This window comes from Alosa sapidissima, chromosome 5, assembly GCF_018492685.1.
Source record: "Alosa sapidissima isolate fAloSap1 chromosome 5, fAloSap1.pri, whole genome shotgun sequence".
In the NCBI taxonomy this organism is placed as follows: domain Eukaryota; kingdom Metazoa; phylum Chordata; class Actinopteri; order Clupeiformes; family Clupeidae; genus Alosa; species Alosa sapidissima.
Genome location: NC_055961.1, coordinates 35,569,807 through 35,589,685, shown reverse-complemented (window position 1 = coordinate 35,589,685; position 19,879 = coordinate 35,569,807). Strand labels below are relative to the sequence as shown.

The 19,879-nt window shown below is 44.2% G+C and overlaps 1 protein-coding gene across 1 annotated transcript in view; it reads left to right on the top strand.

Annotated features, from left to right (window-relative positions):
- Positions 1 to 19,879, top strand: part of LOC121708451 (transmembrane protein 211) — a 99,857-nt gene that overhangs the window by 11,637 nt on the left and 68,341 nt on the right. Inside the window, exon 2 of the mRNA XM_042091111.1 lies at positions 14,139 to 14,277. Coding sequence (XP_041947045.1) covers positions 14,139 to 14,277 — 139 coding nt within the window. The remainder of the gene's footprint in view (positions 1 to 14,138; positions 14,278 to 19,879) is intronic.

Below are 19,879 nucleotides of genomic sequence, written 5' to 3'. Positions count from 1 at the left end.
TTGTAGAACTGACAGTAAATCTATTCTCGTCAACACCATGCTTCTTGTTTTGCCCGTGGGAACTTGTGTCGCTTGATCAGATTATTTTAAAAAATAATGATGTACTGTAAAGGCAAGGTTCAGTTAAGGAATAATGAATGGAGTTCTTTTGAGTTCCCTTTGGAAGGAACTTTTCCTATTGGGTAAAGCTTGCTAGCCTGCAGCCTAAGGGCTGTCTTTAATTAAAAGAGCTCTTTTGGCATCCCAAATCTTTCAAACTGGCTTGCTGTGATCATGTCATCATTAACTCTCCGCTCTGGCCCTTTGCGCAAGTTGAAATCTCTCATTTAAACTGTGATATGATCTGCCATTTTGATCTATTATTCACCTCCCATAGCCCAGGAGGGACAGGAGAAGAAAAGAAAGGGAGGGAGGGAAGGTGGGAGGGAGGCGGAAAAGGAGAGAAGAGGAGAGGTGAGCAGGGCTCTGATGAGAGGGGTAGATGCTATGGGGACTATGCACAGGTGCTCAGCGGAAAAGGGAGCCCAGCCAGCACTGAACTCAGAGACATAAAACAAATGCTTGGCCTCATCTGTGCGCGCTTGTTGAGCAGTGGATCGTGGTAAGAGATATCCAACCACATGTGAAATGGACAAAACAACAAATGTGAAAAAAAAAAGATCTATATATTTGTTCATTTAATTAACAAAATGCTATATTTCAAAATATTGAAAATATTATTATAAATGTATTCTCTCTACTGTATAGTACAATTTAAATGCTGTTATAGCCTAATACTTCTCTCTTTTTGAAATGCAACAAAACAGAAGCACATACAATAACTAAATGAAATCTTTCTGTGTTTCACTTGGGAACATTCAGGGTCTAAGATCCTCCGTCTTTGGCCTAAAGAGTAGGGACCCTGAGTTCATTTCAGCAATGAAAGATGTTGGAGACATGGTGTAAAGGAGATGAGCCCACTGGCTGCCCCCCCAGGTTATAAAGAATTAGTTGTCCCATCTAGTAAGCTAAAAGGTGTTAACACAAGGACGAAACTCAGGAGGGATGCTCATCTGGTATAAATCAGAACAAAATCTGTAGAAATGGTCAAAAAAGGAGAAAACAATCTGTGGCTGAAAATGAAAAAAGAAACAATAATGACACCCCAAAATCTCTTTGTCTGCGCAATTTACATCCCCCCAATAGAATCCCCTTATTTCAACGAAAACACTTTCTATGATCTGGAGAGTGAGATCAGCCACTTTCAGTCCCTAGGGAATGTTATTGATCTGTGGAGACCTAAATTCTAGGACTGGAGAGGGACTAGACTTTATCAACACACAAGGTGATAGTTTCATTACAGGAGACAACATCCATTTCCCTGTTTATTCTCCCAGACAGAACTATGACAAAAACACAAATGCACATGGTAGGGAACTACTACGACTGTGTCGAAGTCTGAGTCTGTACATTGTCAATGGTACTGTAGGCTCCGGGGCAACTCCCTTGGCCGGTATACGCATAGCTCTGCTCTTGGCAGTAGCACTGTGGACTATGCCATAACAGATTTAAATTGGACTTTTCTGAGAGCCTTCACAGTCAAGCCACAAACCCCATTGTCTGATCACAGTCAGATAACTGTGTATTTCAATAGAACAGAAACCCCCAACACTTTTATAAAGCCTGGAAAAATGTCAAAAATAAAACCCAGCTATAATTGGGGTAAAGACAGTTCTGAAAATTATCAAAGGGCAGTAGTCCACCCAGATACTCAGTCACTTCTGAATGCCTTCTTAGTGACACATTACCCACACAGCAAAGAAGGCATTAATCTGGGTCAGACGAATGGACGAATCAGACGAATGGATCGATTCTGAATGCAAACAACAAAGAAAAGACCTGAGAAAATTATCAAATCAAAAACACCGCCAACCAGACAACCAAGAGATACGTATCCAGTACATGGAACGCCTTAAAATATACAAACATACAGTAAGAACAAAGAAAAAACAATATATACAAAACCAGCTTAATGATCTAGAGGAATCAATCAATTCAAACAAATTCTGGCACCAATGGAAACATCTGAACAAAAGGCCCAATGATGACTTAACGATTCAGAACGGTGATATAGACCCTTTCATCAATAACAACAAAAACAATGCTTGAACGTTCTATTTGGGCCCCAATCTACTTCCTCTGCATTAAGATAACATATGGAATGTTCAAAAGGAAGTCTTGTGGGGCCAACTATGATGCTGATAATGGAACTCTCTTGAAAGGGTCCATATGGAAAGAGCACTTCAAAAAACTTTTCAACAATATCACCCTAAATTCCGACCAACAACAAATATCAGATAGATTAGGAAACCTTGAGACAGTCATAAAAGAAAATCAAAACCCACTGGATTTCCCAATAACTCCAAAAGAACTTGATGAAAAGCTACAAAAACTACAGCCCAGAAAAGCCTGTGTTTTAGATGGCATCCTGAATGAGATGCTCATACATTCAGACGTAAAGTTTAAATTGGCTATTCTAAAACTCTTCAATCTTATATTAAATATTGGTTAGTTCCCTGATTCCTGGAATGAAGGACTTATCACGCCCATATATAAGAGTGGTGACAAGCTGGACCCAAACAATTACAGGGGCATCTGTGTCCACAGCAACCTTGGTAAAGTGCTCTGCAGCATAATTAACACGAGAATAATTGATCACCTCACAGAACACAACGTCTTGCATAAAAATCCAATTGGATTCCTCCCAGACCATCGAACATCAGACCACATCTTCACCCTTAACACCCTCATTGATAAACATGTAAACCAAAATAAAGGAAAAATATTTGCTTGTTTCGTGGACTTCCAAAAGGCATTTGACTCCATATGGCATAAAGGCCTATTATATAGACTCATCCAGAGTGGCGTGGGAGGCAAACTGTATGACATAATTAAATCTTTGTATTCAAGCAGCAAGTGTGCTGTTAAAATAGGATGTAGCAGGACTGATTTCTTCCATCAAAGGAGGGGAGTACGACAGGGCTGTAGCTTAAGCCCTACACTATTTAACATCTATATAGACGAGCTGGCAAACACATTGCAGAACTCTGCAGGTCCAGGACTCATGCTGCAGGACACTGAAGTCAAGTGCTTGCTCTTTGCAGACGATTTGGTTTTGCTGTCACCGAAGAAAGAAGGCCTACAACATCACATGGATGTACTGGCAAAATTCTGCCAGACATGGGCCCTGAAAATAAACCCTCAAAAAACCAAGGTACTTATCTTCCAAAAACGTTCCAGGCTACAGGGAAATGCAAACAACTTTAAAATAGGCAACATTAAAATTGATCGTACAAACAACTATACCTATTTAGGTATAACCCTAACTTCAACAGAACACTTTGGCTTAGCTGTGAAGGAACTAAAAGAAAAGGCAAAAAGAGCATTTTATGCCATCAAAAGATCAATTAAATTGGAACTACCAATTAGAATCTGGATTAAAATATTTAAAACTGTAATTGAGCCAATAGCACAATATGGCTGTAAGGTATGGGGTTTAGGGTATGAGTTTTCAAGTTGGGATAAACATCCAACCGAAGCCCTGCATACAGAGTTCTGCAGAAGTATCCTCCGGTTACAGAGGAGGACGCCTAACAATGCATGCAGGGCAGAATTAGGCCAATACCCCCTAATAATCAACATTCAAAAAAGAGCCCTTAAATTCTGGCAACACATTAAAATGAGCCACCCCGACTCACTCCACCATCTAGCTCTGAGAAGCCAAGAGCAAAACATGGGGAGGAGCCCACTTAGCCAACTTGTCCTGAGACTCAGTGACCTCACACCCTCCCACGTCACTGAGGCCCAGGACAATGTTACAGTAGCAAGAACAATTAGACCCAACCAAATTACAAACAATGAAAAGGAAAATTACATCACCTATTGGAAAGAAGTCACTAAAACACAACCTAAATTACAATGTTATTTGGCCCTAAAACGGGAATACACAACAGCTACTTACCTGAGTACACTAAAAGACCCAAAACTCAGGAAAACCATGACAATGTACAGACTCAGTGAGCACAGTCTCTCCATAGAAAAAGGCAGACACAGGCAGACCTGGCTGCCCAGAGAGGAGAGGCTATGCTCACACTGCAGCTTGGGGGCTGTGGAGACAGAACTGCACTTCTTAACAGAATGCCCGAAATATGAGGAAATTCGAACATTGTCATTCAGTAAACTAAATTCAATCCTCCCAGAGTTTCGAACTTTGACAAATGAGGGTAAATTGCCTTACATCCTCGGAGAGAACGAGGATGTGGCCATTGTGGCTGCAAAATTTGTAGCAGCCTGCCATAACCTGAGGGACAGCCAGTGAGGCCACAGCCATACACAATAATAGGATTGTTATTATTATTAGAATTGTCTCTTAACTTTTATGTCTTACTTAATTTACAGTTCTGTTAAACATTATTTTATTTATATTTTTGTGTGAATGTAATGTGAGCTTTGGCAATAATGTTATTGAAACGTTCATGCCAATAAAGCTTTCTTGAATTGAATTGAATTGGTAGAAGAGAAGAGGAGAGCAGAGGGGCAGTGGAGGAGAGGAGAGGAGAGGGGCAGTGGAGGAGAGGAGAGGAGAGGGGCAGTGGAGGAGAGGAGAGGAGAGGGGCAGTGGAGGAGAGGAGAGGAGAGGGGCAGTGGAGGAGAGGAGAGGAGAGGGGCAGTGGAGAAGAGGAGAGGAGAGGAGAGAGGAGGTTGAGCTGTGGCTGTGGCTGTGCTCTGTCCGAGCCTGTGCTGGTGGCAGAGAGAGAGAGAGAGAGAGAGAGAGAGAGAGAGAGGAGGTTGAGCTGTGGCTCGGCTCTGTCCGTGCCTGTGCTGGTGGCAGAGAGAGAGAGAGAGAGCAAGAAAGTAAGATAGAGAGTGTGTGTGAGAAAGAGGAAAAGAGAAAGAGAGATTGTATGAGAGAGAGAGAGAAAGAGAGAGAGAGAGATCTGGGTCTCCTGGGACATCAGCATCTCTTTAATTGAGCGGCCAGCCAGCCAGAGAGCTGCGGTGGAGAACTTGGACATGGCGCGGTGCCCATCTGAGCTTGGACTCGCTGTCTGCTAATGGGGCACTGGCCCAGGGGCTCTGTGCCTTTATCGCCCACTGCCCAGTCAGCACTGGGGCTGTAGGCCGGCCTGTCTTCCTGTGTGCCTGTCTGTGTGCCATCTCAGCCCCTTTAACTGAAGCTCCCTCTCAACCCACTCACCACTGGCTGGTCATTAGCCAGGCCTCCTCAGACCCCACGGGCTGCATGCTAGACTGATGTTTCTCACGGTGTTATTAATGCACAGCAATTACCAGGAAGGCATTCTGATTCATATTCGTATTATCTGCATTACCTTCTGATCTATTCTGTGGGGGGTGGGTCGTGTTTGTGGAGGAATAATTACCTGCTGAATAATCACATGTTACAATCATTTGCTTGTAACCTGTGACAGTAATCAAGGCTGAAGCTGCTTTGTGTTCAAATGGAGTTGGTGCTTGCAACTGTGGCAAAAGCCTTGAAAGTCGCCAATTCTACACCACAGGAGAGTGCAAGAGATCTATATCGCATTGAGTGCCTCAGTAACTGCCATTGGATATTCACCTCTAAACCATTAAAGTGGGTTTGCCTCCCTTAGTATTCTTAAGCATGCATTTATTTCCAAGTCCCTTGAACACTTTAAATGCTGAAATAATAATAACCGTTATAATCTGGTGCTTGTAATAGCAGCTAGTAGAACTTCATCCAAGTCTTGTTCTGTCTTTTCTTACAGGGAGGGACACCAAACACTCTGTTTTTCACAAATACTGACTGTGGCCAAACACCCTCTGGGGGGTTTCATTGATATACAGTAGAAATCTCACTTGGTGGTGCAGTCAGTGATCAAAAACTCTCAAGTTCTACAAGTTTCTCTCTTGTGTTAAAAAAAACTAGCTGCCACAAATGCGATTTGTGAAGAGGTACCATTCTCCCTTATCCCCAGGCTTGTTTATTTATATAAATAAATAGAAATAAAACAACTTTTTTATTTCCCATCCTCTCGGCCCAGTGGTGCAGCGTGAGCATCTCGGTGGTGGCGGGCAAGCAGACCCTTCTCTTAAGAGACTTACGTAAGGAGCCCATTGAGTGTGTTTCTATAGCTCCATCCTCTGCAGCGCCATACGCACCTCCGCTGGGACGCCAGGGATTGATCCTCTGCGTTGTGCTGCCTCCCACTGCACAGTTAAAAATACACATGAAAGTGCAGGCACAGCCAGCGCCACTTCCTCACTTCTTACAGCCGCTTGAACCCAGGCAGACCTCCAGCTGCCTCGGCGTCCTTAAGAGAAGGAACTCACCTTCCCACAGCCGCTCCCCTGGTGCATTTTAATATACATGCACGGAACACACTTAAGCCAGCACATTTATTTCCGCTGGAGCCAGGTGTGCTGTAGCCACCGCTATTGTTAATGTAATTAGTGTCAACACAGACCCTGTTGGGTTTGCACCTTACCATAAAGAAGCATTTATGTGTGTGTTAAAATGTGTATTATTGGGGAAACTACATATTCAGTGTTAGAGTGAACATGTAAGGAACAGAATATAACAGAAGATGCTGTTACAGCACAGCTAACGCTCCACCGGAAATACATGAGCTGGCTTACGAGCCTTCCGTGCATAAGGCCCGGTACGTCCTCTATTAAGGGAATAAAAGTTAAGGAAGTAAAACTATATTGTAATATCCTCTAGATATAGATATACTGTATACTAATAAACATTCATACAGTCAGTGGTTTGGGCTGATTATTCAATTCAATGTACTTTACACCGTCATAATATCAGAGAATAGCAAACAATAATATATAAAAGCATGAGGGACAAATAAAAGCTAAATTAAAATATATAAAAGATGTAATTACATATATTGAAACTCATAAAAACATAATTAAAAGTCATGAAATATGTAATTAAAAGTCATAAAACACAGAGGGCAACTGGTTAAAAATAAATACATTTGATGAGATTTGATAGATAGATAGATAGATAGAGACCACACTGTATGGTGTGTGTGTGTGTGTGAGTCTGCATCTATGTGTTCACATGTGTCTTGCTGTGTGTGTGTGTGTATATATGTGTGTGTGTGTGTGTGTGTGTGTGTGTGTGTATGTGTGGTATTAGGTGGGAGGCTGGACAGCCCCTTAGCAGGGATGACAAGAGCCAGCTGTGGGGGATTGGGGGAAGTGAGGGGGGGGGGGGGTGCTGAGAAGCTGACTGTGACTGTGACTGTGGGCTGGATGGGAACCTTGGGAAATCTGCCGAGTGCGCTGTCACAGCACCACAGAGACACAGAGACAGTGTGTGTGTGTGTGTGTGTGTGTGTGTGTGTGTGTGTGTCTGTTGGCCCCCCTGGTCAGCTGTCCTTTGGTGTTCAATTGTGCGTGTTGACAGCATGGAGAAAGGCAAGGAGGTGGGGGAAATATCACACCTAGAGCAGTACCAATGAGACCTGCATTCCACCCCAGCACCCTTAGGCTGGGAATATACTGTACTTGCTGTTAGACCAAGCGTACTTGTTGCCGCATTGCATCTTGTGGACACGTCACGTTACCTTCTGTCGATGTGCGCGACTGACGCACCAAACGAACGCAGACATGCCAGCCATGATGCGTACGTGTCATTAGCAGCAAGTATAGCCCTTATATCCCACCTCAGGACCCTTATACCCCACCTCAGGACCCTTATACCCCACCTCAGGACCCTTATACCCCACCTCAGGACCCTTATACCCCCGCCTCAGGACCACTGGCGCTCTCCTGCTCTGGGTTTGGCAAGTGACTGTGGCGATGTTCCCTCCCTGGGGGTGGTGTGTGTGTGTGTGTGTGTGTGTGTGTGGGGGGGGGGGGGGGGGGGGTTGAACTTGACCTCTGACCCCTTTTCCCAGGTGAGGGGAAAGGTCATGGTGGGGTGAAGCTGCTTGGGAAACACTCACAAGCACATGCACTTGATATGATGTGCACAAGCAGACACACACATGCACATTCTCACCATGATAAGCACACAGTCACACACATGTACATTGTACATGTGCATTCTTATCATGACTTTTGTACACACACACACACGCACACACACACACACACACACACACACACACACACACACACACACACACACACACACACACACACACACCTGCACAAGCACACCATAACACAGAAACACAATAACACATTGACACTATGGGAATGATTTGATTTGTGCCATTTTCAGTCTATGTCACCTTATCCACTGACATTAACATTAAAAGGTGGGTTTCCCAGCCAAGAGTTTCATCCCAACAAAAAGACGCGCATTCCTCAGAGTAGACAGCAGGTTAGTGTTACCTGCTGTCCTCCATAGAGTGGGAAACTACCCTTCAATGGGGAATGTTTATGGGAAACTCTGTGACAGTGTAATGGAATCCAAAGCCTTATGTGCGAAACCAAAATCCATACTGTTTTCCTCGTCAAAGGCTGGGAAAAAACCTGTTTCTCTGGACTCCGTGACTGGACAAAGACAAGCCTTTATGATTAATGAATCACAGCTCTTTATGTCAGAAATTCAACAACTCTTTGTGTTGCTGTTTGTTTTGTTTGGAAAGTTTGAGTCATGTTTGAGCTGAGTTGATTTTGTTGACTTTCTGTAACTGCACTTTGATGGTGCCTAGTGCTCATTGGCCTCCATGTGCCCTTAGATGTAGGTCTGATGGTGGATGAGTGAAATCATGGACACAGATTACATTTCTAAAGTGATCATAGCACTTTATGTCATTGTAAATAGAAATGTGGTGGCACTAGAATGCCCTTGGGAAACTGTTCCCTGGCACGATGAGGAAAAATGTCTTGTGATTTCATATGAAGCCATTTTTTCCTGGTAAAGAAAAATGCATTATCAGTAAAGCGGTAATTGAAAAATGTTGCACAGGGTTAATACTTTTTGGTTTTGTGTCTCATTGTCATCTGTAACAGTCCAAGGGACAGAAATAGCTGCTTAATAGCTTGCCTGAGATATCCACATGGGTGTGTTATAGCGCTGTGGCCTTGCTGTGACTTTAAAGCAATAAAGAGGGAGAGGGATGCCGAGCTATGTCGCTCCCATATATCAGCAGTTGTTATATCTCAGAGCCCGGTGAAAAAAGTATAAAGGCAATAAAAGCTGAGCCCAGAAGCAATGATTTGCATTATCTAATCTCAGAGCCGCTTTCCAGTGACACTGTCATAGGTATTCAAAAGTCATGTACGTGAAGTTGAAAAAAAATAATGAATACTTCTTAGCCATGATTTTTAAAGATTGAAAGTGAAAAGTGAAATGTTTGATGAAATGAGTATGATCACACATCAAAGGTGAAATGATTTCACATGAATATCCAGTGATACTTTTCGTGCTCAATATCGTGCTATTTCTCTCTCAAAAGGTAGGCCTCGATGTACTGAGGATCAGCAGCACTGAGGCATTAGTGACACACTTAGATTTTGGGCAGAGCATTTTTTCAAGTCCATGCTTCTCACTTTTTTATGATGCAAATGCATTCACGTGCCATGTTGGGTTGGCTTTATCCTGCAGGACATATGCCCAACAATGTTATGGATTGTACAAATGAGACATTATAGGAAATCAATATTTTCCAGTGCTGTGTGTAGTTAACCTTTTGTTAGTAAACCTAATGCAGTAAAAAGTGAGGTATAATGTGAAATTGGTTCAGTCTTCTTCAGAGTTTCAGCTTAACTGGTCCTGACTAGCATACAACAAGTCTCTGTATAGTACTACCTAACATCAGGCTTTAGCAAGAGTGATGATGAGAGGGATCTGCCCAGCTTCGTCCATGTTAATTAAAGTGCAATAAATGCTGCCATTGTTTGTTTCCCTGCCTGTACTACTGTTTCCAACGTGCCACTTTATGGAGAGTGAATAAATAATTAGCATCTATTTAGGTGCCTATTTCTGAAAGAGTCAGCACAGTTGAACTGTAATTTCATACTAAATTGCCTCCATCTTTGAGATGCAGTAATGGGGCGGGTGCATTTATCGCTCAGACTCCTCCGCAAGTGAATGTTTGTGCAGATAATGAGGACATTCGTTTCAGCTGTTCTATCAACACTATTATACAAGCAAATACATTCACATAGTTAGGCTTCATTTAATAGCTGGTATGTAATTGAAACGGCATCATTAGATGTGCACTGTCGCAGTCGTTTGAGTAAAACTTTGAAAGGTTTTTTTTTTTCTGTCTCTTGAGGTACTTTAAAAGTCAAGCAGAAAATGTCCTATTAACCTACTAATTGATTAGTAATTATTAGTAATGAGGGATTAGTTATGCATTTATGATTGTGCATGCTAAATACTACCACCATAACCCATATGTCCACCCATAGCATACATGCTGTATGAATATGTAGATTGGGGATCGAGAATACAAGGATACAAGGATACAAGGAAGTTTATTGTCACATGCATATAGTTACTGGATGTAAGAAATGCAGTGAAATTATGTCTGGTGTCAGCCTATTTGTGCATTTATGGGGGGGGGGGTTTAGTAGATTAAGTGGCAAGGGCTGCATAAGAAAGGTGGGGGAGGATTGGGATTGAGGGGGGCACCAACAAGGAGCACCCAAGAGCAACAGGGGCAAGGAAAAACTCCCTTACTAAGGAAGAAACCTTGGGCAGATCCACGGCTCAAGGGGCTAACCCAACTGCCAGGGGTCTTGGTGTGTGTGTTGGGGGGATGACAAGGGAGATGGGATAGTGTGCTGTGTATGTGGGGAGAGGGCAGTGTGCAATATGTGTGTTGGAGAAGCTTCCTCATGAGACAATGTGCTGTGTATTGGGGGGGGGGGGGGCAGTGTGCTGTAAGTATGTTGGGGATGTGTGTTGGAGACTTTCTGATGAATACATTACTCATATTAGGCTGTGAGTAAATCAAATGCGAAGAGTACAAGTATAAAGCACTGGCAAGTCTCTGCTAGGTGAAGAAGCGAGTGGAGTGTTTTTACCAGCCAGTCTTCTCATGAGGTACTGCTGCCACACCTGCCTGTAGCCTTAATGTGTCAGTGTGATTTATAATCAAAGAGTTTGGTAAGTTGGTACATTAGGTAAGCAGTCAACTCAGGTAAATGTTCATTTACAGGGAGCTGACATGCCGATACACACATGAATAATTTGCAATCGCTCTCTGTAGTTGCTGATTGGGAATGTACTATGTTGCCTCGTCTCTCTCTCTCTCTCTCTCTCTCTTTCTTTCTCTCTCACTCTCTCTCTCTCACTATAAATATATACAGTATATGTATATACAGTATATATACACTACTGTTATTTTTGCAATGAGATCAGATGCACCATGGACATTTTGTGGTGATTGCTGTCTGCACGGACATCAGAGACTTTGTCAGGGCTGCAGCCGTGGTTGTTAGTCACAGTCTCTGCAGTGTCTGTCGCTCACGATAATCAACACCCAATCTGTTGCCTGGCTGCGGCATAATCGGCCGTGAAGACCAGCTTGACCCCACTGCTGTCATCACCATTATCACCACCGCTAATAGAAAAGCCTTGAACGCCACAAGCGCGTGGCAAAAGAACTGCCTCATTCCACATTCCGCATTCCACTTCACCTATGTGGTTCTGCATCGTTTGAGCAGACTATTCCTTTCAAAAGGAATGGCTCTTCCTTTTTGTGTATAATGTAAAATAAAAAATACATGTAAACAAGTATTATGGGTTTGTAAATGTGAATGTATCTAGACTGGTGACTGGAATGGAATGCAAAGGCTGTGTAATAAAAGCAGTAATCATCAGGATGGAGGAGTGGTTCAAGTGATTGATTCGATTCATGGAAGCATCATAAAAGCCTGTCAATTATTCATCCAGATGGAGGCCCCCTGCCTGCTGCCACGTGCCTTATCTGTGATAAGCCGTACCCACAGGTCCGCATTCCCCAGCTCTGTGGTTGGTCCCATCACAGAGGAATGCTGTCCTGACTGTGCTCCGGCCCTGTGCTCCGGCCCTCTTCGGTAGCTCTACAAATCAGACAAGCCTTCCTCCTGTGGGGGGGGGGTGCATGTGTAGAAATGAGCAATAGATTTCTTTTACGGATTTTAAGCGTACTTGTACTTAAGTATGGCTTACAGTCTGCTCACATTAAGTGTATTTCTGTGCGTGTGTGTGTGTTAGAAAGAGAGCGTGTGGCATCCAAGCAGTCTACCCAACCACCCATGTGATCCGATGAGCGTGTGAGTCTTTTTTCCCCTCATCCAGCACAGTGAGGTGCAGAACAAGGGGGGGGGGGGGGGGGGTTCCCAGGGTCAGGAAGCAGAGCATCACAGGAGAGTCTAATGAGCAGAGCGCTGAGATCAAGCCACAGCATAAGGGGCCCGTCACTGGGGATCTCACCTGCTGCCCCTGATGGCACAGCCACCCACAGTTCAAAGGCATCAGATGTCAGTTCGTTTTACACCCAACACCACCGCTATGGCACGCGGCACGGCAGTAGTGCTTTTTAGAGGTGCAGTGGAGCTTTACTCTGTGGAGTTCACATCCACCTATTGATTAATGCAGTGATTCCATACCTGTGGAATATCTCCCCGCTTGGCCTTGGTCTCGGCCTTGGTTTTGACAGATTGACTTGTACATTTTATTTATGACCTTTGGATTTGATTTAAATATATATATATCACATACCGTAGGTTATTTTTTATCTCTAATAAATCAAGTGGCTGAATGAAAACCCAGTAGCTTCCCATATGCAGTATCACGCATTCATATATTCAGTTCATTCATTCCTCTCTACTGGCTTTCCTTTTGTCTTCTTCAGATATATTTATTTGTTTGTTATTTTGCTTTGTTTATTCATTCATTCATTCATTTATTCATTTGGCTGATGCGTTACTAGAGCCAGTGTCCCGGACCAACCCAGGGTTAAGGATACATCGGTGGCAGCCGGGAATCAAACCCACAGCTTTTCGGGGCTACTGCCTGCTAGCCCGGCTTCTCAGCAGTTACCACCCTCTCAAGAGTTTTTTCATCCTTGGATAGATGTTTCTGTTCTCTCTCTTTGTGTGTGTGTGTGTGTGTGTGTGTGTGTGTGACTGTGTGAGAGAGAGACAGAGAGAGAGAGTGCACAATAAAGATAGACCGAGCGAGCTCTTTTTGTGGTGGCATGACTGGATGGTTTACCTTTGTGTCCTCGCAGCACAGGCATTTATTGATCAGACTGGAATAGATTGGCCTGGCCAGCTCAGGGCATCCGTTGTGTTTGTGTCTGTCTCTGTCTCTCTGTTCCGCCTGGTCTCCGCAAGACGGAGGAGGAGAGCCGGAGTGGACAGGAGGCCCCTCATGCTGTCAGTCAAGCGACTGTATGTGTGAGCCATGTGTGTGTCCCTCTTCTCCCCAGACAGAGACGGGTGGCGTGTCCCAGCGCGGGTGAGAGAGTCTCTGAGTGCCACACATGCCACCTGGTGTCAGTACCGGCAGAATGTCAATACTAATTATGTGCTGCAGCGAGAACGTCCTTTTATCTCTTGCTTTCCTTTCCTTCTCTGATGGTTGGGGATTGTGTGAAGGGCTCAGCGGTACTCACCACCTGCTAATCATTTAGCCTGCTCACTGCACACTATCTAGATAGAGAGAAGAGTCTAGTCTTAGCCATGGTCATGATTGGCAGGTTTCTGGCCTCAATGAAAGAGGCATAGCAAAGTTGGCAGTGAGAAAAGCAAGCTAACTTACTGACTGATTTGTTTTGTTGATTATGATATTTGGTACGTTGAGTGGTGTAAAAGCTGTGCATTTTTAAAATAAAAGTTTTGAAGGGTTTCTGATCTGGAGCTAGTACAGATATCCTGACTTACTAGTGGGAACAGCAGGTGTGTTAGCCCATCTTTCACATGACTGTCTGTGTGGCATTCCAATTAATTTGAGGGTGTCATAAAAGCAACATTCTTTAAAACAGTTAATGCTACTGCTGTAAGATGATTTTATGTTTAATACCTGAACTAATACAGCCAATCTCTTGCTGTGTGTGTGTGTGTGTGTGTGTGTGTGTGTGTGTGTGTGTGTGTGTGTGTGTGTGTGTGTGTGTGTGTCTGTGTGTGTGTGTGTGTCCGTGCGTATTTCACAGACGAGTGCCGTGCTGTGCTCCGGAGGCTGTGCTCTGCTGGCGGTCAGCTCCCTGCTGGCCATCATCACCATCTTCCTGCCCAGCGGGACGTGTGAAAGGAGGGTCTGCACACTGGCCGGATACATGCAGATGGCCGCAGGTCAGTCCATTTCCCTCCCATTAGCCAAATGCTCCCTCTGGGCCAATATATTACTACACGGCAGGCCGCCACCCTGCCGGCCCCTCGGTCCGATTACCACACAAACGTCCACAGTGCTGAGTCAAACACTCTTATCGCTGGACTACCAGACCACAGGAGACACAGGGATGGGCACGTCTCACCCATGGGTCAAATGCAGGACACAAGCATGAGGAAAACAGAATGCGTCCAATACACTGACTCACAACATACTTAAAATATATGACTTACACAGGGCTTAAAGTTAATAGGCACTGTGCCTGATGTCAGGCATGGACTGGGCCGTTTAAGATTTGAAAATGGGCAATGACATTTTCAAAAAGGTCTGATGACTTCAGGCACAGAGTTTTTTTTTTTATTATTTAAACCCTGCTTACAACATACTTACAGAATATACTGACTCACAGCATACTTAAATATATTGACATACTAAATACTTACAATACATTGACTTTCATCTCAAGTTTAATGGTACAGTGTTTAAGCCATTAGGTGCTCATGAAGCAAGTCAAGATCAGACAAAGGTATGCTTGAATACATGAGAGTGGTGGTGGCTGCTTTTATGACCATGTGGCCATGCCAGTTCTGGCAGTAGAGCTAGCAAGGTGAAGGATGTGGCTCGAACAGGGTAACAGGCCATCATTTTCACAGCACTACTCCCCTGCTATGTGCCGGGACTGTTATCTCGCAAGAATTAATGTGACTCAGTAATGTCACTCCAGGTGTGTAATGTTCCCACTCCTGTTCTATTGTATGGCCCCTCATTGTCTCCATCCCTCAGATGTAGTTACCTGCACCAGAGGCACCAGTGTGTGTACATGAGGTCTACGCATGGGGGCATGTGTGTAGGTGTAATGCTGGTGATTGGCTACAGGCTGTTCATTGATTATAGCCCTGTGTGAGGGATGAGATTATAGCCTACTCAGGACACCTACTCACCACACCCGTTCTGTCATGAGCATTCCTCAGTGCCATCTGTAAGAGGCTAACACACATGCTACTGTGACCTACACATGTGCAGAATGCTCCTGAAAGTCCAAATCTTGTTGGGCTGATTTCCTTTACATGGATTAAAGCCAATCCTAAAAGAGCTTTAGTCAAAGGAGATGTTTATTGAAGTTCTCTTTCAGTCTAGGATGAGGTTTAGTCTGTGTACAGGAGACCAGCACCAACCTCTCAGTATTGTCTGTAGCATCCACATCAGTGGTGTAATGTGCAGTATTTCAAGAGAAAACAATTCTATCTGAAATTGTATTCTATCTGAAAACACTTTACCACTACACACACACACACACACACACAGGGCGAAACAGATTAAATAAATAAATAAGCAGAAGTGGTTGCTCTCGAGTGTCGGTTGCTAGGAGACGAGTGGAACTGGAGTGTTGTGATGGTGTGGCGAGGGCACTCAGGGATTTAGTGCCCGCAGTAAAAAGACAATTACAGCCCCTTAACACAGGTCATTGGTTGAGGGTGTGTGTGTGTGCGCGTGGGTGATGGGGTGGTGGTGATGTGTGTGTGGGGGGGTGTTGGCGCGTGGCTTATCGAGGGCGTCCTTTCATTCAACAAGGAAGCGGCGCCATAAACAAAACATGATGGCTCATTGTGTGCTTCAGCCACCTTCCACATATATACAACCATGTAAATTAACCACATTTCTGAATGCAGATTTCCTTTGGAGTTCGTCGTCCTGACTGTGTGTGATGATTCGCATGCGTTCATATGTAGAACCGTCTGTCAACATGGCAAATGAGTTTTATGTTTGATGTTGTCTCTGTGTAAAGCACCTTTCAGAAACACTGTCAGTCTACGTGGCATAACAATGAGGGCTTAGATTTTAATGGACTTCATGGAGCACTCTCTCTCTCTCTCTCTCTCTCTCTCTCTCTCTCTCTCTCTCTCTCTCTCTACACATTCATTATTCTGTGGTTGAACGTCTCTCACTGCGGAGAATTGCTTCGCCCGATAGATGTGTCTTCCTGTTCTAATTAGAAAGTAATGATACTGTCATTAAAATTATTACAGTAAGGGCTTGCATGTGCTCGCGCATCTATGCCAAGCACGACCACAAATTGCACCACTAACGTGATCATTGCTGACAACGTCGAGGAGAGATCAGTTCTATGAAAAAATACCAGTGTGGGGGACCTCATGTGTTGGGCCCCATGTGATCTTCATGACCTACCAATCTGGAACCTTAGGAACGCCAATATCGAGAGAACAAGAACACAAATAGCTCTCTGATGATTCTTAAACATTGGGAAGCTTCATGTAGCACGTTGGAATTAATTGCTCTTTGTGGTGTTGAATTAGGTATTTCCTGCTGACACACGCTTGAAGCAGCAGCAAAAAAAAAAAAAATCAGATATTCTGATTACTGATGAGAAAAGATTATGTTTAACAATTAAACACATCTTTTCTTATCATCCTTTCTTTCTCCCAAGTAAGCATCACCCCCCCCCCCCCCCCCCCCCCCCCCACACACACACACAACACACACACACACAGACTCACATAGCCCACCCTGCACATCTTCATGAGATTCCCGAGCAGCAACAGAGTATCGTTTAACATACTGTGATTAGTGGCTAATGAGTACGACTGTACGTTACATCTGCATGGAGCAAGCAGGCAGGGAGTTGAGGCCGCGCTTGGTTCGGCTAATTGCCTGTTTTTAACATGCTGCCGACGTCTCGGTGAGCTTGGGCTGGGCTCGGCGGTGCTCTCCTCACCACTGCTGCGTTTTTGGAAGGAGAAGAATCAGATGTGTGTCGTGCCGTTGTGAGCTTGGCCTGAAAAAGAAACCAGACCAGCTGGCTGGCTCTCTGTAATAATACAGTCTATTGTTTTTGTTTTCTGTGTGGAGTCACTGTACAAAAACAATATTAGCTTCAAAACATGTCAGGGTTTTTTTTTTACATCATTGGCTGCCCAGGTGCACATTGGGGATTTGAGGCTAGAATGAAATGAGCCCATTGAGGGCAGATCTGAACACTGTCTGTTTACTTATTAGCTTGTTTCTCTTCATGAAAGGCTCTCTTTATGCACTGATATGAAACACACTGATAAAGGTTGTGTGAGAACAGTGACAGTATTACAGGGAGGAGATGATAGCATGTCTTTATAGATATCTCTCACATGGTGACTAAAGTGAATAATGGCAATCGGTCCCGTTATTCTCCACCAATAATGAGCAGAGTCTTTCTAGACGAGTGAGTGCGAGTTGTGTGTTCGCTTTACAGACATAACCATCTTGTCAGAGAGTTGAACAATGAGCGGGAGAAATTGTCCTTCACTGAAATGGAGGAACATTCCTCCAGTAAATCATTCCAAATGAACACATTCTTTGTTTGCTTATTTTTTGACTATTCAGCTCCTCTACAGAAAACGTAAACTCTAGATGTCATGTCAGGTTGTGATAGATGTCTCATGTCTCAGACTTTCAGTTGTGTTATGAGTTTTTTAACAGCTTGTGTCTTCATTTTTTTTGTGCAGTCAGTGGCATCCATCATTATTGTCTCTCTCCAGTCACCCCAAATAAGTGTCTCCAGGTAGACGAGTGCTCTCCCTGACCTAGTATCTCTCTCAGACGGCCCCGGGTGTTAAGGTGTAATTATGTTTGCTTTGTTTGTGTGTGGAGGCTTAGCTGCTCTCCAACAAGACCAGTGTCTTGCTGATTGGTGGTGTGTTGACCAAGAGGCCCTTCTGGTGCTCCTCTTTACCTGGTTCCTGCCTTGGTCAACACAGGGCTCCAAGAGGGTAACACCCAGGATGATTATGGGCCGGGCACTTCAGAAGCAGCTGCTACCCACCGTTTACAGTCATCTGTGCAGAGTTTAGACTCTTTTACATGGACTGGGATAGAATTGGCAAAGGAATAGAGGCAAGGAAATGGCAAGGAAAGAGAGAGGGGGAGTGAGAAATAGAGAGTGAGAAGGAGAGAGAGAGAAAGACAGAAAGATAAAAAGAAAGACAGGATGATAGTTGCCGAGTATGTCATGTGGCCTCCCGTATCCATGAATCTTTTAGCATGAGAAGGGAGGAAGCATTTTATAAGCAAGGCATTACAATTTCTCTTTTTCTGTGCCCTGAATGTATATTTTATTGCATGCTATTTTTTCCTCTCTGCAACCAAGCCAAGGATGGCTGTTTCTGTTGAGTGTATTTGTAGGCTACGCACACGCACGCACAGACACACAGACACACAGACACACAGACACACAGACACACACACACACACAGACACACACACACACACACACACACACACACACACACACACACACAAAAGGCAACTCCGAAGCATTCACTTTTAATCTACTGATGTCTTTGCTATTTTTTTCCTCCTGGCATGCAAAAGTGGTTCAGCAGTTGTCCTGGAAACCCACTCTGCTTCCGGGCTTTTGTTTTGCCCCGTTTTCTCCTTCAATAGGTGAGGTGCATCTCTAAAGCCATAATCACTTGAGATTTAGGACTTTGAACTCCCTAACAGATTCCTCAAATGCTATCTTGTTGAGCTGCCTTAATCGATTCAAGCCCCCATCACACACCCCCACCCCCACTCAAGAGGATAATAGCCTTTGTGAGGAAGCTGTAAAAATATTTGTGTCCGTTGAAAGGTGTTGTTAAAACCTTGTACTGTGGCATGCTTCCAGCAGTCAATAACAAATGGTCACAAAATGAAACCTGGAAGTTGATGAATCAAAGAGTCAGAACAGACCCAGCTGCGCTCCCATTAACGGTTGTAAAAGGTTTGACAAAGAAGTTGCAATTTGGCCATGGGGAACTTTTTTTTGGACGTCTGCTTTTATTTTGAAAGCTCCGGCTCTGATTGTATTCCTCCAAGTGCCAGTGCATTGGTTTGCTGCACTCACCCACTCTGTTCTGGTCTATGTTATCTGCGTTTGTATGCTAAAGGCCACTCGCAAATCAGCCAATAAGCAGTCTTAGTATCAAAAGAAGATGAAAGGCCTTTTAAGCAGGCACAGTCAGTTAAAGTTGAACATCTTGGAGCGGTTGAACCCAAAACTCTTATGAAATATTAATCAAGCATAATCAGAGAAAAAAAAATCCATTTGGAGCGCTAAATCTCAATTCTTCCGCTCAAAGCGCCTTACCTGATCTCCGTTTACCAACAGCAGTAATGCCAAAAGCTGCATCAGTGTTTTTCACCTGCTCTGTGAAATAATCTTTATCTCCCTCTCTCTCTCTCTCTCTCTCTCTCTCTCTCCCTCTCTCCCTCTCTCTCTCTATTGTTGTGTACCCTGCCTCATTCTCCTATTTCCTTCAGTTTATTTTTTTTGTATATCTCCTTCCCCCCTCTCTCTCCGTCTTCCGTGGCGTGCTGCCGGTGATTCTGCTGAGGAGGCACTGGCTGCGCCCGCTGCGTCTGTCTCTCTCCCTCCGGGTGCCTCAGCTATGCAGATGCCCTCAGACACATGAATGTATAAAAATATGAGGCGAGATGAAAAGTTCTGTTTTATCACCATCGCTGCTCTCGCTGCGGGCCTGGGGGGGTAGTTGGGGGGGGGGGGGGGGGGGTGGCGGAGGAGTGGAACGGGGA